Raw genomic sequence first — 26118 nt, 5'->3', positions numbered from 1 at the left:
TAGGCAAACAAGAGTTAGAAATTCACTTTATCTACTTAAGAACTTATGGGCTTAGATAGTGAGTTAACCAGTCTAAGCTTCAGATTTTATATTTATGACAGAGAATAATAATAGCTACAGTTCATACATTGCCAATGGCAATTTTTATAAATATCTTCCTTTACTTCTTTCCCCTTTGCTCATTATTAATGTACACATAGACATAATAATAAATACTACTGAAGACAAGTTTCCATGATGCCCATTCCCAACACTTGATCAACTTTTTAGAACCATTGTTTAAATTCATCCTTAGTATTTTTTTTCCCCTTAGAAGCCTTCAAAGCATAAGTAGTATATATTTCAGTAGACAGACTTATACTGTGTAGAGTGAAATTGCAGTGGGTCTAGGAGTTTTTTGTTGTTGTTCCTTTGTTGTGTGTGTAGAGGGGGTGGGGTCCATTTATAACTCTTGCTGTTCGGAAGGTCAATCACTGTTTAAGAGGGAGAGAGATTTGATGGAACCAAAGCTCATCTCTTTGGCTTTCTTTCTTTTGGACCCCCAACTCCAGTGTCTTGGAGAAGACATTTTTCTTTGTTCATTGTTTCAACTTACCTAACAAGGAAACATGGCCAATCCCCAAATTACATGGCTTCCTGCCCCTAACTGGGCATCCACACTCTCCCTTCAGCCTTGATCTTTCCTCTTGCAGGTAAAAACAGAAAAGATGGAGAGAAAAACATGGTGGATTCCTTTCTCCCCGTCTGTGCAAGCCTGCCTCCAACCTGGTGATCGTTGACACTCACCATTTGTGTGAAAGCCTTTTTTTTTTTTTTTTTTTTAACATATTACTCTAGATGTTACTAATTAACTCATTCCTATAGCTTTTGGAGATTTTTGCTCCCCAACCTAGTTCTTAGAGGACTTTTCCCTTTTTGAAACTTCTAAACATACTTTGAGCAGGAAGATATTTGAAAGTATAATTATACAGCTTCACTAATATTTGAACGGTGCTTAGTGAACTAACCCAATGCATCATATAACAGCCAAGTGAAAGTTTTGTGTTATCATGTCCTGTCTTTCTTCAAAATGAAGTATCTTAGAAATTAGCTTAGTACCTGAAAATATTATGAAGAACTGGTGAATTATAATAGAGGAGTACTGCCAGTGAATGGACGGTGTGATTTACCCAAGCAGGTAATGGACAATGTTTTTGTCAAATTCACTAATGAACTGGCTTAATTAGGACATAAGCTAAAAGGGGAATTACTCCATCCATCTTTTGTATCCTAGTGCCATATATATTCTTTGGCATGGAAGGATGAAAAGCAGCAGTAAATAACTAAAGATTGCCCATGGCTCTGTAGGGTTGTTGGAACCATTCCTGGGATTAGAAAGTGAAAATGGACCGCATGTGGAGGAAATCATCATGTCAGTAGCAAGATTTAAGTGAAGACGACTAAGCCATTAACAGCATGCATGCACATTTAATTGTCATAACTCCTTCCATCATCCTTCTTGGATCTTTTCCTTTGGGGGAAGGTTGAGGTTTTTATTGTAAGGACTTGGGCAAAAGTTGGGTATTAAAATTGAAGTGTATGTATTTCTTTCTGGATCTTAACTTTCGTTGTTTGAAAATGCTTTCACTTTCCCACTTTTATTAAAGACAAGTGCTTAAAAATGTTGGTATTTCCTCACAAGAAATCATTCTGTTTTTCCGAGGCAGGCTTATATTTAGGCATGATGTGTTATATGGGATTCTCATTTAGTCACTCTAGCAACCCCACATGTGGTTGGAAGGACTGTCAGAAAAGCTTTGAGGAATATGGATTTGATTCTTAAATTACTATACATTGTTTTATTTTTTAAATAATTTATTAGTCATATTATAGGGAGTTAAAGGATGGCTCAAGATCTTATTTATTTCCATCTTTTATATTTTCTAGTCTCAATTTTTGTCATAGAAGTAACTATCTTGGAGTTTAGAGGAAAGATCCAAATCAATTGTCATTTTAATAAAATATTTAAAATTAATTTGAGGGTCTTCATGTATCTGTAAACATCACCATGGAGACATGAGCATGAATCATCATGGTGGGCATCTTCCTAAAGGGTCAATAACTGAAATTATACACCAAGACCAGGTAGAAATATAGTTTTGGAAAGAAGGAATACAAAGTGGAAAGGAAACCACATGACAAGTGTGACTGGTGCCAGGAAAAGGAGAATATTCTTGTTTTAAAAATACCATATTGATGCCATGTGGAGGAAGTATACAGATTCATGTACCTTGTTTAAGCCTCCTTCTCATTTTTAATTGTGATCTAAGTTTACTTTTATCAAGGTGGTTAAAAAAATATACCATACTCTGACTAAATGGTAGAGTAGATGTATATAATACTCAACTTCATCTTATTATAGCTTACATATTAACAAGCTATTGACTTGTATTTTTATAACATTATAAAAGAGCCATTCTTTCAACTAATTTTCAGAGCAACAATGGGCCTGAAGAAATAAAAGGACTTTAACTTACTTATATTTTAATAAAGAAGCTATCTGCCTTGACATAGTGATGTTTTTCTCTCTTTCAACAATGCCCTATTAAGATTATTTTATTTAAAAGGGGAGGATCATTTGTTCTGAAAAGTGTTTTATTTCCTTACTAGTCTCAAACTTTTCATTAAAATTTGCTATTTTAGTAAAAATAAGCAGTGAACCGCTGGATATTGTTTGTGGTACTTTGCCTTCAATTAATTACTGGGGAAATACCAGTGCAAAAAAGAATGATACCAAGATTTGTTTCCTGCCGACACCAGTTCTGAAGCATTAAGGTTCATATAAATGTGTGTGCTATGTGGCATGGAGTCCCAAAAGGTCCAGTAGTGTTTTGGGTCCAGTTCCAGCCACAGTTATTTACAAAGCTAGTCAGTGTTTACTAGGGAGAGAGCATATAGGGCTACTGTCTAAATCTTGGCACTAACTCAAGCAATACCTGGTTTATTGTCACAGCTACTATACATCCTGTTTCATCTCATGAAGTACCAATTTCAAATCTATCCCATTTGACTTCTCAAAAAATGAGTCTCATTTGACTTATCAGAAAATATCATTAGTTTATAGTGTGAGAGGAACCATTGGGAAAATATTTTTTCCTGCTATCTTTCCTCAAATGTCCAAACTCTTCATCATTAAATATTACTACATTTTTAAAAGAGAAATGAAAAAATCGACAAATAATTGTACTTCGGCTCATTTTTCCTCCCAATTACTTTATACTGAATGAAAACTGAGTGGAAATCACATCTGCATTTCATTCATACATAGGTTTTTTTTTTTTCCTAGAAACATTAGTAAAATTCAGGGAAGATTAACAAATGCCTTTATGTTGGTCAAGAAATACTGTGGATATGTTAAGTAAAAATTTATAAATGGGTGATGTGTTTATCTTCATATCTGGGTTAATAGATCAGACAAAGGTGTATGATAACTGTATTAAATTTTCTGATCATTTCCCCTTAAAATGCACACCTGTGTCTAAGTAATTATATTCTCTCCAACAAGAAAGTTCTCCAACAGAAAGCAGTTAATGCCATTCATGAATTTGATCCTGATAATGATTTTTAAATAATTTATTTTAGCATAATTGTTAAAAGGTTGGGTTCAAGAAAAATTTCTTGGGTTCAAATCCTAGCTGTGACATTTACTAGCTGAGTGGCTTTGGTCATTTTATTTAATCTGTCCAGGTCTACGTGTCCACATCTGTAAACTGGGGATAATAATATCACCTACCTGTTAGAGTTATTGGTAAGAATTATAAAATATTTGACGGTAACAGATATAATACTCAGTAAAATGTATTACTCCACTACTACCACTAGTTGCCATTGTGTGTGACACCATGTGTGTTAGTATAGAACTGCACTTCATAGGGTTTTCAATGGCTGTGACTGTTTTGAAGTAGATCACCAGACCTTTCTTCCAAGGTACCTCTGGGTGGACTTGAACTGGCAACCTTTCGGTCAGTAGCTGAGCACTTAACTGTTTGAGCTACCCAGGTGACCTAAAATATATTATTATTATTAAAATATACACTATAAATTTCTCTTTTAAAATTCACTGATACTTTGATGTCACACAAATTTTATGTCTTTATGAGTTTATAAATTGATTAAATAACACTGATAAATCCAAGAGAAACACAATGGATACTTAACCTGAGTTCAGGTAGTTCTTTGGAGATCCTTTGGAAACAGGCACATTTTTGCTGCATGATCTGGAACTGGCTATTTGCAATTGGGGTGTGTTATGCCAGGAAACCCAATCTCTTGGCCTGACTCCGCACTCTGCCACAGTCTAGCAATGTGATTCTGGCAGTAACCCTTCTAGACGGCAGCATCCTTTTGTAAAACGTAAGGATGTTGGATTAAGTAAGTGCTAAAATGTGTGTGATCTACATTAAATATTCAAATGTTTCTATTATTAACCTATTTTAAATGACTTAGTAGCCAAATGTTGAGAATCTAGAGAAATTTAGAGAAGGAAAATACAGAGAAAGCAAATGAGACACTACATTGAGTCACTCTTGAGAGGGAAGCATTCTGACCATTTCCACAAGCCTTTCATTAGGTAAAAAGTGACAGAAACAAATTCAGTAATTATTTGTATATTACTTTTGACTGACTGTGAAGAACTCACAACGTAGAATCATAATACTAACAAAGACCTTAATAGGCCATTATTTATCTCTCACCATTCCTTATTTAAAGTGAGTATTAATGGAGTATTCTCAATCAACAGTTTCAGAGAGGGATATTTAATAATAAGCCATACAGTAAATTCATCTCTATTTATCCATCTCTCAATTATTTTATAGGCTGTGTGCACTGAGTTCAAGACAAAAAGCCTCATGGGAAACACTCACACACACACACACATTAGGAATTTAACTTCAAGAAGTCAACAATATAGTTGGCAAGATAATATTAGCTCAGAAGAAACAATTGAAGATTAAAACCCAGAGCTGTAGCCATAAATCTCTTTTATTCCTGGGTTCAGGTGAAGAAAAGGTGGTCATTGATTTTGTATAATAACTCTACAGGTGTTTAAAATCCTTTGTAAAGTCATTTTTTAGCATTTTGTCTTCAGTTAATCTCTTTACATAGTACTATTACATGTATATATGTATATATTATATTTCTCTAAAACAATCAATTTAACTACATCTGCCTAAGTTCTGACATCCATAATTAAACATGGATCTTTCCATTGGAGTATAGAGTTCTGTCATTCATAGTCTTGGGATTTCTCCCATTTGGAATCTTGGATTTGAAGAGCATAAAGTTAGATATTATCCAAGTTAACACACAACCACTGAGCCTGGTCAATTTGTCTCACCCATAGAGAAACTGTAAAACTGTACAGGTCAAGAATTACTAGACACCAAAATCTGGTGGAACAATGAAGTATAGTTTCCTTTATTTTAGCTGCTGTTTTACCAAAATTCATAATATTGGCTAATTTTCACACTATATAGAACTTAAGAGTAGCTCATTTAAGATGCTCAATTTTGATTATTTTATGAATTTGTTACTCTGCTTTCTGCCTTCTATCCCCGCTTAGTCTATTTCAATCATATCAAGTGTTTATTATTTTACCTTTCATTGTTTAATTTTACAATGCATGTTTCTACTACCTCCTATCTACAGGTTTACTATGTGCATTTGATGATTTAAGAATCCAGTCAAAGAAACAGAATCACATGGTTAAAAGGTACCATAGAGGCTAATCTAATTACCATCAAAATACATATTTCAGTTTTGATATCCTTACTAAGGCTTCCAATTTCTACTTGAACTCTTTATTTTAATGTCAAGGAGCACTCCCCCACTTACAGTTCACATCATCTTTAGACATCATTTTTTTCCTCTTTTCTTCTTTTTCTTTCTGATTTCACCAAAGAGAAATATTACCCAGTAATTCATATAACTCAGAATTGTTTGAAAAAAGAGTTAAAAATTTAACAAAATGATATAAATATTAAAGAATAAAAACAAAAATTGAATTTGAAAGCAAATCGTAAACTGGGGAGGAAGACTATCATGGGTGAGAGACAAGAGTAGTGAGAGGATAACCCACATAGAAAAGTCTATAATGTCAGCCTCTGCCTGATGAAGTGCAGAAGAGTACCCACAGAAAGATACGAATTGAACATTATGATATTAATGGGAAAAAAATGCAAAGAATCAACGTTGAAGTTTGTACTACTCATTTTATAAAAGAGAAATTCAGTCTCTGGATAGGCCTAACATAGTTATTTATGTCCATTCTTAATGGCATCCTGTCAGTAATTGGAAGAATCCCAAAACCCAAAAAAACCAAACCCGCTGCCACTGAGTTGATTGCGACTCACAGAGACCGTATAGGACAGAGTAGAACTGCGCTACAGGGTTTTCAAGGCTGTAAATCTTTATGGAAGCAAACTGCCACATCTTTCTCCTGGGGAGCCATTGGTGGTTTCGAACAGCCCGTCTTTCAGGAAGCAGTCAATCACTTGACCCACTGCATCACCAGGGCTCCAGCTTTGGAAGAATCGGAACAAAAAGAGCCAAACAGTTTTTATGGATATGGTATATGAGCTTAATTAAAAGCATTTCAGAAACAGGACATGGGGGTGGTGGTTCCAGGAGAGGGGTAAAGATAATTACGTATTCATCAAAGCAAAAACAAAAAGCACGTTTTAAATGACTTTTATCCCCTTCTTTATATCTCTTTTCTCCTGATTTTCTTCTCTTTCCAACTCTTCAAATATTTAAGAATAGACAGAAGAATTGATGAAAGATTTTGCCAGGACTGGTCAGAGAAACACTGTAACTTTTTCCCCCCATCTTGGATCTTTAATGATAAAAACAAAATAAAGGAAAAATTCGAAAGACTAAAATAATATGTCATCTAATGTATCTAGGCATTTAAAATGCAAATCAAATTCCAAAAGTCCTTTCCATGTGACCAATTTTTCTGTATCATTATAATTTAATGCCTGAGGACCATCTAAGAAACTAGAAAGATATAAATCAGTAGAGTTATAATGAAATAAGCTTCCTTATACTTTCTCTGGTTTCAAGCTTTTCCTTAAAGATTTCCCAGAGTGTTTGAACAAGTGAAGAAAGCTAAAAAGAAAAAAAAAAAGGAAGTCTTAGGATCGGAATTGTGTCTTACTTTTTTTTTCACTTATGAAGGAATCATAAGGGTGGCCAGTTCCTAAATACCTTCTTTTGCTCTGAGGAACAAGTAGCTGCATTATTTTGTTTTCTACCACAGCACTTTTCTCTCCTGTCTGAGCAGAAAAACCGAGGCAGTAGCATCACCCTATACTGCTTGCAGGACAGGAAGGACTTCCTTCTGAGAGACACTGCAGGGCTCACTCTAGGTTGAGCTCTTGTCACCCACACTTGTTCATATGATAAAGCTCCTCTGTTTTTGTGACATACCATTCCTTAGTATCCATTAGGGTACCTTCGCATTCTCAACTTTTCCTCACCTCCATCAAATTTACCAGAAAAGACTTTATTTACTGAGAACCCTATTTTCTTTTAAGTGACCAAAAAAACCCAAACCCATTGCCATCGAGTTGATTCCCACACATCATGACCCTATAAGTGACAGGGAGTGGTAAATAAACAATCTGGTGAAAGAATTCCTAGAAATTATTAACAAGGATGAATAATTACTCTTGCCAGGTAGCTCAGATCTCCAGAAAGCTCTTTTAGAAATAACGATGGTAGTATTGATAATAGTTAAGGTTTACTGAGAGATTTCTATGGACCAGGACTAGTACTGCATTCTTTACAGATATTCCTTCAATCTTCATAACAATCCTATGTGGTCAACTTTTATTACTCCTATTTTACAGATGAAACTAGAGCTTAGTTAATTTGAGAAACTTGCCCAAGGTCAAACAAGCAAATTTCAGAGGACAGAATTTAAAGCCAAGCCTATTTCAATTCTAAAACCCATGCTTTTTGATAGTATATTTTTTCTCAGTTATTATCTGGGAAATACTTGCAGTTGGTTACTGAATGGGAAAACCTATTTCACTTCATTAGAACCAATGCTAAGTAATGGTGCCACACTAAGGTTTTAGGGACATTAACCAACCTCTTTCCGTTTGTTCTCTCAATGTCACCTCCCTAGGATGGTATGTTATTTCAAGACAAGTGGAATAATAGAGATTATATTGTGGATGATCATTATGTTTATAGAACTGGGTGAAGATCAATTTATGATTACCCGTATTTATTAAGAGCGCACTATAGGCCAGGAATATAGCAAAGAACAAAAAAATGGACAAATATAATTACAGTGCCTTGTTCAACAATATTGCTCTTCGATAAATAACTAAGTGAAGTGATTATGCCGATAGTGCCCTAACAAATACTCTGATAATGTGTGGCTCTAACTGACCTTTACGAATTTTTTTTTTTTTTTAATTAACTGTAAGAACTTTAGAGAATACAGTCAGGGAAACAATTTATACTTCAATGGTTAAAGACTAACCTATAGCAATTTTGTCTTAAATTCCCTTTAACCTTTTCAGAATGCCATACCCTTATTCTCAGAAAAAGTATCTGAATGCATACGTTATGGGAAATTTTCTTCCTTTTTGAAAAATATTTCTTTCATTTTTCATCTCTCATTTTTAATTCTAATACCCTGAAATATTCAACCAAGTTATTGACTTTGGATGATGCTTTACGCGAAAGTAATGAACTTCTTTGTTCTGAACAAGGATGTGCACTGTATTTCAATGTGGCTTTTAGACATGAAAAATGCAATATGTTCTTTCTGAATAATGAATGTGTTCCATACTATTGTATTTGTCTATTTTCATTTATTTTAGAAGGTGTATTGTTCTTCCTTTTAGTTTGCTTTTAAGTTAACATCAAGAAGAATAAGTTCACTATTGTAAATTATAAATTTATAAAAGTTTATTTACGCTTATTATATTTATAAGTTACATTTCCAAATAATAAAATTTACTACCATCAACAGGGTGTGGCTTGTGTTATTTTACTATTAGTGGTGATGCGTTTGTGTTGATCTACATGCACCATTTCCACCTTGGGAACAATTGTACGGAAATTGGCAAGGTTTTGGGTGTTTCCTATACCTCTGCAAAGAGCAAAGTCTATAGGAGAAGAAAGCCATCTAAGCTAAGCAACTGATCTGATATTATAAATATAAAGTAACACCTACTTCTCACTTACTGACTATCTGGTTATCCAATATTTTGCATTTACAACAATAGCAAAAAATCTATCTAACTATTTTGCACGTTAATGGCATATGTCTGGCAGTAACACACACCAAGGTGCAAGCAGAGAGTAACTCTGGCTGTGATGGTTAAGGTTATGTGTCAGCTTGGCTGGGCCATGATTCTCAGTGGTTTGGCAGTTATGTAATGATGTAATTTGACAGTTATAGAATGATGTAATTTTGCAGTTATGTGAAGGTATAATTTGTCAGTTACATAATGATGTAGTCATCCTCCATTTTGTGATCTGATGTGGTCATCTTCCATTTTCGTGTAATGCCAGTTTTCACATAACAACCTGGTTTTTGGAACCTACCCATGTCAATAAGTAAAGAATGTGTATTTATTTTCAAATAGAAGATAAAAAACAAATATTTTATGTAGTAGTATATTCAGTTAGGAATAATAGAGGTACCATTTTACAAAAAAATTTGATTAATCATTACATTCAATATACACATTTCAGTATGGGGATGGACTCCTTTCTAATGCCAAAGAAAACAAGTGATGGGATTTTCTGAAACATCTATCCTGGGAACTTTCTATTTACTAAGAGACTTCTTTTGCATTGTAAACCATGGATGTTGCTTTGCCACTTAAATAACTTTTTTAATTATTTAAAGAAATGAAAAAACGTAATGCAAAGTATCTTATATGCCATTTTCACGACATTTACTACTTTCTCTTGTAGTTATTTGTTTGCTGGTCCATTTCATCCTTTTAAAGACAAAGAACTCTTCGAAGCACAAAAGTTGTGTTTCATTTACCTTTTCATCTCTACTGCCTAGCGCAGTGCTTTCAGTTTAGTCAATAAATGAATAATACTGGTACTTAGTTCTGAAGCATCTATGAAAACCCATTTTAACATTGTTTTACGTTCTGCAGTAGTAATTCTTCTATCCTAAGACTCTTAATTCAACGCTTTCAGAACATTCCTGTTATATCTCTGAATTGGCAGTTGTTTTCTACATTTTATATAAGTATAAGCATTTTTAAAAGTATTTATTCCTATTCTGTAACCAGCAAAATGATTCATAAAATAATTCTCAGAAACTTCCCATGCAAGTAAAATAAATTACCTAAACATTTAGGGTTATATGAAAGTATTTATTCAATTTTGGGGAGGCAGAATAAAACATTTGACTAACTGGACATTTTCAGATATAGACTGAATTGTGGTACCATCTCTGATTCATGCATTCAGCAAGCATTGATTACATCTCACTCTGCTAGAATCTGTATTAGGACCTGGTGATGCTAATTGCACTTTATGTCAAAGACTAAAAAACTCAATGTTGCTTTTAAATGGCAGTATTCACCTCCTTCCTTAAAAAGAGAGGTCACAAAATCATTCAGTGAAAACCATAAATGCAAAGTGGTATTATCACTTCTTATAGTTTATCTTTAAAAGAATGTGGCAAAATAGATTATATTGTATAAATGTTCTTTTGTATTCTAATGTGTATTTAATTCACTTGTTGGGAAACTCCTTGATTCATTACCCAAATTTTCATTTCAGGCCCTCCAGGCCCTCCAGGTGGTCTGAGAATAGAAGATGTTAGAGCCACTTCTGTGGCACTTACTTGGAGCTGTGGTTCAGACAATCATAGCCCTATCTCTAAATACACTATCCAGACCAAGACTATTTTTTCAGATGACTGGAAGGATGCAAAGACAGGTGAGTTTTGTTTTTCTGATTAATCTGCTCATGTTTTCAAAATAAATTCTTGTATTGAAAACAAAAACACAAGCCTAGAGTTAATGTTATCTCCTACCCTGAAATGCTTTCTTTCTTATTTATTTATTTTTAGTATTCCAGTGTTTTGGTAGTGTGGGCAACACACACACAAACACAGAACTTACAATTTAAACCTATAGTGAAAGAAACAGTATGTCTAAGTCTATAATGGGAAATCAAAAAGAAGTCTCCTGGTTTCCTTATTTGACCTATTATATCTCTAAGTCAGACTTATTAGGAAAAAAATCATTAGGAAGTCTTTTTTGAAATATGACATTTCTAACTTATTTAGGAATCATTTTATCCAACTATGTAGATACTATTGTTCCACATTGTAAAATGATACATCAATTATAAATATTAAATTATGCATCTAAATATTACTAGCATAACTCTTTACTGTCTAATAATTATCATGCTAGTGTTGAATTTCCTCAAACTGGACTTTTGATGAATTTTTTTTAATCTCAAACTTTTTCTTTTCTTATAGTAAGGTTTTCAAAAAGTAAATAAAAAAAAATCAAAAGTGGCTATTTTTCCTTGTCTATAACTATTTACTACTGCTACTTCTTATAACTAACCTACAATATCACACTTAAAGTTTATTTTCTCCTTTAACATCAAAGAAGAGAGTCATTTTGATAATATAACCTGTTTCTTTTTATCATTTTTGACCATATTTTTAAACAAATTTGTAATTGCTATAGTTCCTTATAAATGCATAAAAAAGAGACATAGAAGTATCTGCTCAAAGGTCACTAGAGTGAAAAAAAGACACAAATGGTGAATAAAATGTTTCCTTTTAAAAACTGGGGGGTGGGGGGAGCAGGGGGAGAATTAATCCTAACATATCCCAAACTGGTTCTCATGTTACTTTGGTTTAACTAAGGGAATTTATTGTTATTGCTCATTGAGAGTTGTAGTTTAGATTTACATCTGTTTGATAATTTCTTCCTCTCTTAGAAGGGGAAAAAAAAAGCAAATATAAATTGGAAGCCTGATAAAAGGATTAAGGATACATTTAATATCAAGTGGTTTCCACATAAGTGTATAAAGTTCAAATAAATTAGAAACAGGTGTGACATTTCCACTTCATTGTGCTTAGGGGTGGAAGATTTATCTATAAATATACTTGGCAAAACCAGGTTATTTGAAAAATAATTTTTAAAACATGTGTGATGCTTGATAAACTTAAAGTCTAGGCTGTTTCTACTTTTCTAAAGAAAATGAAGCAAAAAGTGTAATAAAGAAACTATAGAATAGTATTAGATATCTGACCACACTGACATAGATGCTAGATACTGGAGAATAAAATGAAATTTAAAAACTAACAAATGGTTAAAATTTGGTTTGGCTTTGAAAAAGGAATAATAATTTAGCAGCCATTTCCATTAATTACTTAATTTATGCTTACAATGTAGCTCAATAAGAATATATTTCTGTTTAAAAATAAAAATTCTCTAAGAAGTAAGTTCCATGAAGGTGAAGACTTCATTTCATTTAAGATTCTATCTCTGGCATCTGTATCAGGGCCCACAGTGTTCACGGATTAAGTAAATATTTATTGAGCACCCACTATGTGCCAGAATCTGTTCTAGATGCTGGATATACAGCTTCATGGCAGAGCAGAAAAAGAACCAAAGGAACAAGGAAGGGAAGAAGGGAAAAAACACCCCCAATGAGCTTAAATTTTAGAGGAGAGACTTGCAGTAAAGAAATAATTAAATTTATAGTAAGTCACATGGTGATTAGTGCTGAAGAGAAAAAAGCAAAGGAGAAGGATGGAGTCGGGAGTTACACTGTAAACAGAGTGCTCAGGGAACTCCTCCCTGAGAAAGGGATATTTGAGCAAAGACCTCTTGGAGGTGAGGGAACAAGATGGAAAGTGCCAAGACTGAAATGAGACTGAGCCTGACTTGGTCTAAGAACAGTGGGAAAGACACCAATGTGGAAGTGAGGTCAGAGAGGTAATTGTGTCAGGTTTTGTAAGGCATTTAGACTTTGGCTTTTACTCTAAGTGAGAGGAGAAGTCATTGTAGAGTTTAGAGCACGGGGTTGATGTGATCAGACATCTGTCTTACAAGGAAGTAGACATAGGGGCAAGGCCAGTGAGAAAGACATTGCAATAATCCAGGCAAGAGATGATAGTAGTTCTTAAGAAATAATTATTGAAGAAGAGAAAGTAGATCTTTTTGAAGATAAGAAAATATTGAAAATATTCCTGAAAATTTTTTTAAGTCTTCTTACGGACATAATCATGTTGCATATTACATTGGCATTTGTAACTCTTTACAACCAAATACTGGAAAATATTATCACATACCATCATGTATCATTTACCCAAAAGTGTGAAAATTTATGACAAAGTCTACTTTTTTAGAAATGAATTGGTTTATACTGAGACCATTTACTTTTGATGTGTACTATTTCCTTTATAAATAATGTTACTGTATGCAAAAACATTTTTATTTCAGTCCTAAATTGTTTTAATGGCTAGTCAAAGTAGAGTTTGTTAGCCTTAGGAGATAAATGAAACTTGGTGACATAAAAAATAAAAACTGAAATGTGATAATGAAAGGACTATGGGAAAGTATGGTAGACAATGTTTAAAATGAGAGATAAAAAAGACAGAAGCAGTGCAGAGATGTGATACAATAGTGGGAGTGTTCTGCTGAACGCAATGCCTCATTCCACAAAGACTTTGAGTCACAGTGGAGCAAGACTACATAAAAGAAAACAACACAACTATGAAATACTACAGAAATCCTTACACTCTGGAAAAATATCTGAAAATAATGATCAGAAGCTTAAAAAATGTATACTTTGAATTCTGAAATCTAGCCTAAGGAATAATGAAAGATGAATACAAGGTTTATTTATAACAATGTCTACTGCAACATTATTTATACACAAAAGTGGTGGTAACCTGCATATCTGATAAAAAGAAAGTGGTGGAATAAATGACAAAACCTCCATATCATAGAATAGTATACAATCATTACAATCAATGTATTTAAAGAATATTTAATGGATTGAGAATCCAAAAAAAGAAAAAAAGCCATTTCATTCTATGAATTCATACCACATTTTGCTCATATACTGCCTCATTGATAGACATTTGGATTATTTCCAGTTTAGGACTATTATGAATATGGTTGCCATGAACATTTTTGTACAAGGATACTTGCAGGCCATATATGCTTATTTTTCTTGGATAAATATCTAGGAGTGAAATTGCTGGATAATAAGTAGATATATGTTTAAATTTTTAAGAAACTGACAAAAAATTACAAATTTATTTCATTTTATTCCCCCAGAAATATATAAGTTCTAGTTGCTGCACCAGCCACTCCTTGGAAACCCTGTGGGGCAGTTCTACTCTGTCCTATAGGGTTACTATGATTCTAATTGACTCGACGACAACGGTTTTTTTTTGTTTGTTTTTGTAGCTCCATATCCTTGCCAACTGTCACTCTTTTTAAATTTAACCATTCTAGTGGTGTATATGATTTGGAATCACCTCACTGGCAATGGGTTTGTGGGTGTATAGTGGTATCCCTCTGAAGTTTTAATTTACATTTAACTAATGACTAATGATGCTGAATACTTTCTTATTTACTTATTGACCATATGAAGTGTCTGTTTAAGTCTTTACTGATATTTGGGGTTGTATGTCTTTTTATTATTGATTTGTGGGAGTTCCTTATGTATTTATAAATACGTTCTTTGCCAGATATATGTGAGGAAAATACTTTTTCCAAATCCATACCTTGCCTATTTAATTTCTTAATAGTGCGTTTTGATAAGCAGAAGTTTTAAATTTTCAGAAAGTCCAATTTACCTTTTTTTTCTGTTATGCTTACTGTATTACATGCCCTCTCCAAACCCATGAAGATATTGTCTTATGTTTCTTATAGAAGCTTTATAGTTTTAGCTTTTATGTTTAGTACTACAATCCATTTAAAATTAATTCTTGTGTCAGGTATACTGCAGGTTTTCTTTTTTTTCCATATTGATATCCAGTTTTTTCAGCGCCATTAATTGAAAAGGCTTCTCATTCCTCATTACCATATCTTTATGCAAATAACTTGTTCCTTCTGCGTTTGTTTGCCAACTGCTCCATCCCCCGTGAGGTATTTTCGTAAGCACGCTGTCTTAGTCATCTAGTGCTTCTATAACAGAAATACCATGAGTGGATGGCTTTTAACAAAGAGAAATTTATTCTCTCACAGTCCAGTAGGCTACAAGTCCAAATTCAGGCCATCAGCTACAAGGGGATGCTTTCTCTGTTGGCTCTGGAGGAAGGTCCATGTCATCAATTTTCTCTTGGTCTAGGAGTTTCTCTGTGCAGGAACTTCAGGTCCAAAGGACACTCTCTGCTGCCGGCACTGCCTTCTTGGTGGTATGAGTTTCCCATGTGTCTCTGCTTGCTTCTCTCTTTTATATCTCAAAAAAGATTGGCTTAAGACACTATCCAATCTTGTATACCTCATCAGTATAACTGCCGCTAATCCATCGTATTACATCATAGTGATAGAGTTCACAACACGTAAGGAAATCACATCAGGTTACAAAAATGGTACACAATCATACAATGCTGGGAATCATGACCGAGCCAAGTTGATACACACGTTTTTTGGGGGAGACAATTCAATTCATGACACATGCTAGGCTAATTTTTTTTACAGCGACATGTAAAAATAAAATTGGCATTGTGGCACTTATGAAAATACTTCATGGGAAGAGGGAGTGGTTGACAAACAAACTAGAAAGTGTGTGTTACTTGCATTAAAATACGGTATATTGCTTTGGCATCTTTATCAAAAATCAAATGATTGAATAAGTGTGAATCTGTTCATCTCTAGATCTGTCTCTAATGATTTTTCTTTTCCTCTCTTGACAATAGTTCACATTTCTTTGTTCTATCACATATCTTTTTTAAAATATTTATTTTTGGTGAAAATATATACACAGCAAAACATACACCCATTCAACAATTTCTACATATACCGTACAGTGACATCGGTTATATTCTTCACATTTGTCATCATTCTTGCTATCTCTACCCAGATTATTTTATCACCATTAACTGAGACTCACTGCCACCTAAAGTTCTCACCTGTGCTTTAGAGTTACTGTTGTCAATTTGATCTCAGATAGCTAATTCTTTAAAAGAGCGCAATGCTCAAGGAAAACAGTTTTTACTAATTGCGTTAAACTGTTTGGTTTAAAATAACTTCAGGGGTTAGTTTCAATTCAATGTTTAAAGATTATCTCAGGGCAGTGGATTTGGGGGTACCTCCAGCTTCCATGAGTCTAGTAGGTCTGGATTTCATAGGAATTTGAAATTCTGTTCTGTATTTTCTCCCATTTTGATCAAATCACATCTTTTGAGTCCTTGTGTTTTATCACACATCTTATAATTTTTTACTGAATGACAAACATTGAGTGTAAAAGATCAGTAGAGGCTAAAGCAAATAGTATTTATGTCCAGGAAAGAGCACATTATTATTTTAGGGGGTTGAATCAATCTAATTTGTGGTCGATATGGATCTGGGCTTTGCTGTTACTTTCAGTTCAACACATGCTTCAAGTGCTTTAAGCATAGGATCAGAATCTTCCCTTCAGCAGGGCTAGTTATCTGAGTGCCAGGAGCTTCTCTTGCCCTGCTATCAGACTTAAGTATGATCTTATAACTTGGACCTCAAAGGAGTCCCTTTTTGCTCTTGTGCTCTTGCCCGGCACCTGAGTCTAATAATCAGCCTACAGTCCAGAGTGCCTAGGGGTTTCTCCAGTTCTCCTATAATTCTTCCGGATTTTAGTAGGCCCAATGAACCTATTTTTCACAGGAGAGGCAGATGTCTCTTATCTCTCCTGCCACTCACCCAGATGTAGATGACTGCATACTTGTACTCAGTGTAAGGCCTAGAGGACAGTGTAAGGCCTAGAGGGCATGTGAGGTCTCTCTCAGATTTCCTGCTCTGCCTTTAGACTTCACGAGATCTTGACTGTCTGTGCTCCAGAGGGAAATATGTCTTGGCCCTCTTTTCCTGCTCACAAACTTTCCTGAGTACACTTGGTGAAGGCCTATGAAAAAGAATTGGTGGATGGGTGCAGAGTACCCCTGTTATGCGGGCTCCCAAGGATTCTAAACAGCCTGCCAACCCACACTGTGTCTTTAAATATCTGTTGAAAGTTAAAGTTTTCTTTTGAACAACATCTATGACTACATCTTTCAATGCCACTGCTCTGCCAGTGAGGAGTTTTCATTCATTAGATTATTTTGCAATCTTAACTCTCTGATGGACTTTACAAAATGAATCTATAGATTATCTTGCTTGTTCTTTTTGTTAGGATAGGAGTAAAGTTCTCTTGTGACTGTCTGCATCCTAAATGTGAGTGAAAAATAATTTTTATAACAAATGCAGAAATAAAAATGAAGTAAATTTTCTTTATGGTGGTATCCACTGAAAAATGAGAATATAGTGTTAAACTCAGTTTTACGAAGGAAATTATTTTAGGTACTGAATAAATATATTTCATACATTGTCCAAGGACTAAATTTATAATAATTGTATATCTTTAAGACAATTGTCGTGGGTGAATTGTACATCCCCAAAAAACATATGTTGAAGTTCTAACCCCTGGTAACTATGAATGTGAGCTTATTTTGCAAATAGAGTCTGTGCAGATGTAATCACTTAAGATGAGGACACACTGAATTAGCATAGGCCCTAAATCCAATGACTGTTCTCGTAAGGAGAAGGAGATTTGGAGACAGACACACACGTAGTCAGAGGGAAGAGGACCATGTGAAGACAGACAGAAATTCGAGTGATGCAGCTACAAGCCAAGGAATGCCGATGAGTGCCAGCAACCATCAGCAGCTAGGAAGAGGCAAGGAAGGAATTCTTCCCTACAGCCTTTAGACAGAGATAGAGTATGGTCCTGCTGACACCTTGATTTAGGACTTCTAGCCTCCAGAACTGTGAGAGAATAAATTCCTGTTGTTTTAAGCCACTCAGTTTGTGATAAATTGTTACTGCAGCCCTGGGAAGCTAACACAGCATCTACTGTCAATATTACTTATTTCAGATGATTTCGGAGTTGGACAACAGATAGTTTGAGGTGATTCCCAGGGTTTTACAAGATGCTCAGGTCACATTTAGAATATTGTGTTTGATTCTACTGTTGCTTACTTTCAGAGGACAAATTATACAATATTGTTGGTGATGAAGTATGTGCAGAAGGGCGATGTTGGTCAGATCATAAGATACGCTGGAAAGCATACAAATGAGAGCAGTTAAGATAACCTGGAAGATGTTAACTAAAGAGGAGAAGAAAATGTTTTTATCTTTAAAGTTCTGCCATGTGGAAAACTGAATAGATTGTTATAAACCGTTTGCAATTAACATCTTAGCACATAAATGTATCTCTGAACGTTAGATTATTTCCTTAGATATTTGTAAGTAAAATTATTGAGTATAAGCATGCTTAAGCCCGTGATATATACTGCCAAACTGCTCTGCAGAAAAGTGGAACCAGTTTATATTTTATTTTCCCACTACCAGTATATGAGCATCTCTCCCACCGTATCTTTATTTAGTAGTGAGTATTATCTTCTTATCAAATTAGTAGATGAATAAAATGGAAATTCTCTAGGCTTATTGTAGGATGTTTACATTTTAAAATTTACTCTCTTTAAAAATTTTTTTAGCACTTTCGTGTCTTCAATTTTAGTAGTTCTGTTTCAAACATGGATTTCTGGATTTTTATGAGGCTACATTCAAATTTTTCTTAGAGAAGTATCCATGAATCACACCCTCTGGGATGCCAGAGCACAGTTTGCTTTTCTTTTGCTGGAAAGAACTCTACCACACCTTTGGCTCCCTGCTGAGTCCTGCCAGGGTTCTATGCATTGGTTCCAGGGCCTCTAACACGTAACAGTATTTGTGTTAGGGCCAGTGAGAAGCCTTGAAATAGTCATTTCCATTCTAAGCTTAGCTCTACTTTTTTTCTTTTTTCTTTTTTTTTTTAGTTAGAATCTTGGGTGGGTATTTCTTTCTGGGTAGTTTCAAATACTTGGGTTTTGGATTGAGATTAAAAAAAAATGCCATTGAGTCAATTCTGACTCATAGTAACTCTGTAGGACAGAGTAGAACTACCCCATAGAGTTTCCAAGGAGCTCCTGGTGGATTCAAACTGCCAACATTTTGGTTAGCAGCCATAGCTCTTAACTGCTATGCCACCAGGATTTCCTGGATTGAGATGGAGGATCCCAAATGCTCTGATTATACTTCAACCCTAGGGAAATCCCGGGACTCACTAGAGCAACTTCCAAGAATCTAGAGCAAGGGGGATTATGGTAGCTGGATTTACTCTTAAAACTATTGGTTTATAAACCTGAGATCATTCTGGTTGTCTCTGAAGCTTCTCAAACAAGTAGGGGATATGGTCTGAAGACAGAGCACCCCAAGCCCATTTGCCAGGCAAATAAGACACTGCAAATTGTTGGCCTTAGGCTACCCCTGAGGCTTGCTTCTCTACTCATGCAAAGAATAGTTAGAAGTTTTTTATTCTGAGCCTATGGATTCAAGTTATTTGTAAATAGATCTATGGATCTATTTGTTTGGTTGAAAAATAAGATACTCTCAAAAGGGTCTTTATCGTTTTTCTTGAAATATGCACTCAAAATAAAACAGGAATTTAAATACCAAGCAGGATTAATACACTACATTTTAGGATTGTTTTGTTTTATATGGAAAGATGACTCTGACAGTCATTGTATAATTAAGATCTGATTTTCAGTGCTGGGATTATCTGTAAAAAGTGGTCCGACTCTGAACTGACCCAGTTAAAGATCTAGACTTCCAGACCCCAGTCTTGAATCCTAGTAGTTGCCTTTGTTGGACAAAGTACTCCACCCTCTTTCTGACTACAAGAAAGACAAAAAGATTGCAAGGAACTTGGCAGGAGAGAAACGACACAAAGACCTTCTGCTCCTGACTGTTCCTGTTTTCTGCTTGGCTTGTTCTTAAATCTGCTTCCAAGGCAAAGCTGACTTCTGCAGACAGCAGGCCTCTGCTCCCAACCTGTCTGTGTGGATTATTCGGAAGAAAAAAAAAAAAAAGATCCGATAGCTTTTACCAGGGCTGAAGAGGTATGAGAAGATTGCATGAATTCCAAGTCCGTTTATAGGGACATTTAGGGCTCTGAATAAAACCATGTTAAAGCCGAACCACGTTAAAACAAGCATACACAGTAGCACAGAAGAAAGAAATCAGAAAAATTCAACTCATGGTTGAAAAGAGTGGGCTTAAGAGGATAGAGAAGAGGTAGGTTGTCCTTCTCTTTGGAGCAGGACAAGACTGTGGACGAACAGAGGCAACAGAGCCATAAAAGCTTTGAATATTTTTGTGGGGCAAGGTCAGGACTGGTCTCCTCTTTGACCAGTAACCTGCCCAGTTCGGGAATGAAGAAGACACTGAAGTGATTGCTATTCACAAGGGATGGCTATGCCTCTTGCATTGAGACATTGTCTACTCCCAGTAAACATAACTTTTATATTTGTATTTTATTTATATTTTTTACAAATATTGAACAGGTACTTCTTTTTGCAAAACATCATGCTAGGTATACCAGGCCATGAGGGACTCTAAAACATGGAAAAGAAGTAGGAGAAATATGTATACATACACAGTGATAGCCAGGGACAAGCAATGGGGAGGGAGAGAAAATATTTAGAGCATGGACCTGATGTGGACACAGCCAGTCCTAGGTTCCAGTTTTAGTTATGACATAGGCTGCCTATCTCAAGTTTTGAGCCCTAGTGGAGCAATGGTTAGGAGCTACAGCTGCTAACCAAAAGATTGGCAGTTCGAATCCACCAGGCGCTCCTTGGAAGCCCTATGGAGCAGTTCTACTCTATCCTATAAGGTCTGTATGAATCAGAATTGACTTGATGACAATGGGTTTTTGTTTGTTTTTTTTATCTCAAGATTGGATCTGGATAGAAGGATAGAGAGGGGGTCAGCTTTTGTATTCTTTTCTAATGGTGTGGTATGGGTCAGAAAGTCCTCCCCAAATCTAGAGGAAGGAAAACTAGCCAGATAGAAGATTTATTTTTAATTCTAGCCCTTTTTTTAAAATGATAGTTGTGAGTTGTTTTTTGCTAAGTTATCCCTACTACCAAATAGATGGTGTTATTTTAACTATCTACCAAAAACATATTTATTTCTTTTAGGTATTTATGTTCTCATAACTACCAAAATTATTATATATTAAGAATGATTGTAATTGGTTTTGTTCTAGAATATGCAACTTTCAAGGCTTAGCATTCCTGATAGGGAAAATTATTCATAAATGATAGAAATTAAATTTCTTCTTAATCATTCAAAAAGTACATTCTGGAAATCCATCTTCTCAACACCCATTTCCTGTTTCCACATTTGAAGGAGTTTGCATCACAGGGTCCAGGGCTTCCCACTGGGTCTTCCCTCTCAAGGTAATAACTTCCATACTTCATCTCAGCCATTCGACTCAAAGGCCATGCTCTCCAGCTGGAATCCAAAGCCTACCATAAAATGACCCCAAATGACATTTACTGACTTATATCCCACCATTCCTCCAAATATTCCCAGTGATTAAGTATGATTTTTATCTCTCTGAGCCTGTTTCTGACCTTCCATTGTTCTGAGATTTTTTTTTTTTTAATTGAAATCTCACATATGCTCAAAATCAGCTCCTTTCTCCACTGTACAGCCATCTGTCTGTTCCAGTCCTGATACACCTAACCATACCCATTGACTGCCTAGCTACTTGGGAAAAAAAACACAATACAGCATTGAACATCTTAAGAATATCATATCTTTGCCAAGAGGGCTCCTTTGGAGTACTTCCAACATTTCTATTCTTCAACAACTTAAATAATGCTGAGTTTTTGCAGCATAGGACACGAGAGAAGATCAGACTACTTCCTTGAACCTTCTGTCACACTTTATAGTTGGGCCCCCAAAACTCACAAATAGTTCTAACAGCTTCTGCCTTTAAACTTCTGTATCAGTTTTCTAGGGCTGCCGTAAAAAGTTCCACAAACTTCACTGCAATCTCTGCCTTTGTGGTCACATTGCCTTCTCCTCTTTTCTGTGGGTCTCTCCTCTGTGTGTCTCTTATAATGACATAATTGGATTTAGGGCCTCACTGGATAACCCAGGATGATTTCATCTGAAGATTCTTAACTTGATTGCATCTCCAAAGACCATTTTTTCCCAAAGAAAGCCACAGTCACAGATTCCTGAGATCAGGACGTGGACATATATTTTTTGGGGGCCATCATTCAACCCACGACAGCTTCTATTTCTATTAAAAAAAAAAGCTAACCCATTGCCATCAAATCAATTCCAATTCATAGTGACTCCATGTGTTACAGAGTAGAACTGCTGCATAGGGTTTCTTGGATATAATCTTTACGGAAGCAGATCGCCAGGCCTTTTTTTTCAGGGTGCCACTGTGTGGGTTCCAACTGCCAACTTTTTGGTTAATTATCTAAAGCAAACCATTTGTGCCACCCAGGGACCTTGTAGGAAGCTCAAAATCACTGATAGAGATCCAATGGGGAAGAGGGCCACCCTACCGAATATCGTAACAACCAGCAGCATCTTTCCCTTTTATCCATGAAGAACCCTTAATATACTAAAATTTTACTTTCTCTCTTCCAGTTACCTAAAAAAAATCCTCATACATGTGAGCAAAGACAAACAAGTTCTTATTTAGGGAGTAGGGGAGGATAGGAAAGGGTAGAAATAAAGAGGCAAAATCAAAACACAGAAGACAAGGCATATTTTTCATCAGAAAGTCAAAAATGTATATCAAATCTATAGAACAAGTCCAGAACAGAATAAGAAAATAGATGGAAAAATTAGCATACAGAAAAGTTAAAATCTGAGCAGGGTGAGGCATGGGACACACTGTGCCAAACAAAAATTCATCCAGAAGTAGAAACTGGGTACTGGGATACTTGACATTTATTGCGGAGATGAATACAACATCTTAAAGACCTACGTATTCATGGTCTGCATTGCCAGATACAAATTTCTGAAATAATAATATATTGAGTTATAGACAAGTGTAAGGGAAAACGTTTTCCAGATAAGCAGTGCACAGATATTTACATGCATACACGTGTGTAGGTTGTCAAAAACACATGGAAATATTTTAAGAGAACATGAAATGATGTATAGACTTGCCTTTGGTGGTATGTTTTATCATACATCAATTAAATATGCAAGCTAGGATCATATCCTACCCATAATGTGTAATCTTCCTGTTTAGTATCTAGCAGCATGAATTCTGAGGAGTACTTAAAAAATCTTAATTAATGATTATAACATTTACTATCACTATACCTGGAAACCCTGGTGGCATAGTGGTTAAGAGCTGCAGCTGCTAACTAAAAGGTCAGCAGTTCGAGTCCACCATGCGCTCTTTGGAAACCCAATGTGGCAGTTCTACTCTGTCCTTTAGGGTCGCTATGAGTTGGAATCAACTCGATGGCAACGGGTTTTGTTTTGTTTTTTCTGGTATCACTACTCCAAATGATTTGGCTATAAATCTACAAAACATCTAAAAAAGAGTGTGAACACGTAAGTATCCTAGTAAAAAATCATCCCCTACCCATAAACTGCAAACGATGACAGTCTATAGAGTTTCCACTGTCCCAGTTGTACCCTTGCCTCAGGAAATCTTAGATTTCTCCTCCAGAATACAACCCATTGCTACTCAAGGTATAGTTTATGAACTAGCAGCATAGGCATGACCTGGGAGTTTTTTAGAAGTGCAGAATCTCAGTCCCCTACCACAGACTTACTGAATAGGTGATTCATATGCATATCATTCTTCTAGTTTGTTATTTAGCCATGACCTCTTCTCTCATTCCCTTGAACATACCATTTTGTCACTCCCAGTATTGTCTTTTTTTAAAATTTCAACTCTATGTAATATGTGTCATTTTGTCCCGAATAGCAAAAGAAAAATTGGAAATTATAAAAATGATAATTTAGTCAATTAATACTGTTTAATGTTTATTTTATTTAGATCCTCCAATTATTGAAGGAAACATGGAGGCAGCAAGAGCAGTGGATTTAATCCCATGGATGGAGTATGAATTTCGTGTGGTAGCAACCAATACCTTGGGTATAGGAGAGCCCAGTATACCATCAAACAGGATTAAAACAGATGGTGCTGGTATGTAGAAGAAATTTTTTAATTTTTAAAAGGTTTATAAATGCAGTGCCTTTAAGTATATAGTTGAATGCAATGAGAAGTAAATAATGTGCTAAAGTAAGTGATTCATCTAAAAATATGTTTGTATATGTGAATTTCATATGTGTGTGCATTCTATATCAAGACAGACAAGAATCATAAAAAGAAATATGAACATTAAGAATATTTTCACATAGTTAAAGTACAGGAGGAAAATGGAAATCACTGAATATTCCATAGAGACCATTTAATGAAGTTGGTATTTAGAATATAAACTTTAATGTAAATTCTGAATCTTAATCAGGCAGACTCTTGATTAAACTGGTTCCATTATTTAGAAGGTTTCAATTTTGTGTGTAGGATTTCTTCTGTCATCTCTCAAAAGACATTTATAACTGAATGTGCACATGGATCAAGGGTGTGGGGAAGGAGGGTAGGGTATGTAGGGAGTGGAGAGAATGCAATGAGAACTTCTCAAATATCAAATCTCTGCCACTTGGGGATTCATAGCATGTCCAAGAAATAGCGATGATTCGTTTTCTTAAGGTGACATTCTAAATATGGCGCTTTATCATAGTTTAACCTTGGCTTTTCTTCCAATTTAGGTTCACATTTCTATGCTAAATACTAACTGCATTTAGACAGCCTTTGTGCAATAAGTACTTTTTTCCCCTCTTCCTCTGCATTGACAAGGCAAAAAATCTTTTCCTGTATCTAGTGATAGTTTTTTTTATTATTCCTAGTCTATCTAAAAAGAAAATGTTTTTATAGGCTCCCTGGGAGTATTTTATTTTTATTATGACTTGCCAAACTTCAAAACTTTATTTGGGAGGAAAGATTTTAAACAGATGACTGGGTGCCATTAAATTCTGCTGTGATCTCTTATATTTATATCTATCTGGCTACCTCAGTTCCGTGGCCTTACTTCTAACTAGAATTATGAGCTCTAATGCCTTTAGTTTTTAAAGCCAAGTAATTCACAGGGCCTGCCATCAATAAACTGTCAAAGTTTCGTGTAATTTATAAGATAATTTTGTTAGTGTAATAATTGTGATTCTGTAATAAAGGAAGACAATAAGCACTAAAAATATTTGGTCTGTGCCAAGTATTTTCACATATAGTTCATTTAATCTTCATAATAATCTTTTTTCCTTCCCGTTCCCCTCCCCTAACCCCTAGTAACTACTAAGTTTCTTTTGTCTCAATGGATTTGTCTATTGCAGATACTCCATATAAGTGGGATCATACAGTATTTATCCTTTTGCGTCTGGCTTATTTCACTTAGCGTGATGTTTTCAAGGTTCATCCATGTGATGGCATGTATCAGAACATCAGTTATCTTTATAGCTGAATAAGTTTTCATTCTATGTATAAACTATATTTTGTTGATCCATTCATCGGTTGATAGACCTCAGAACAACGTTTTGATGTAGGTATTACTATTCCAATGCTCATTAATGGGCTATAGACTCAGTGACGCTAAATAATTTTACCTAAGTTAATGTAACTACTTGAAAAACACATGATTTAAACCCAAGTCTGCCCAACACTTCTTCTCATGCATTGAACTTTTCTCTCTTAAAGGCAACTTCTCAAGCAAGACTCTAAAAATGTATTCATTTATTCGAACTGCTATTAGAGTTCTAATAGAGGTTTAGCTTTCATCCTTAACTATGAAACTAGATATGATCTAAATATGAATTTTATCTGTTTTAGCATTTCCACCTATAATATGAACATAATCATTACTTTTTCTCTCACTAACAGAAATCTAGTGAGGATGTGGAGATAATGTAAGTTGAAGCTTTATAGAATACAGAAACATGC

The 26118-nt window shown here is 35.1% G+C and overlaps 1 protein-coding gene across 3 annotated transcripts in view; it reads left to right on the top strand.

The window, feature by feature from the left end:
• Positions 1-26118, top strand: part of CNTN1 (contactin 1) — a 262164-nt gene that overhangs the window by 161900 nt on the left and 74146 nt on the right. For 2 of the 3 annotated variants that reach the window (XM_004384584.2, XM_004384585.2), the window contains 2 exons: positions 10813-10971; positions 24124-24273. In XM_004384584.2, coding sequence (XP_004384641.1) covers positions 10813-10971; positions 24124-24273 — 309 coding nt within the window. Of the gene's footprint in view, positions 1-692; positions 1699-10812; positions 10972-24123; positions 24274-26118 lie in introns of those variants that run through there. The other variant, XM_004384586.2, reaches the window with a different exon arrangement.

This window comes from Trichechus manatus, unplaced genomic scaffold (genome assembly GCF_000243295.1).
Source record: "Trichechus manatus latirostris isolate Lorelei unplaced genomic scaffold, TriManLat1.0 scaffold00123, whole genome shotgun sequence".
Taxonomy (NCBI): domain Eukaryota; kingdom Metazoa; phylum Chordata; class Mammalia; order Sirenia; family Trichechidae; genus Trichechus; species Trichechus manatus.
This window is presented reverse-complemented; position numbering and strand designations above follow the sequence as displayed.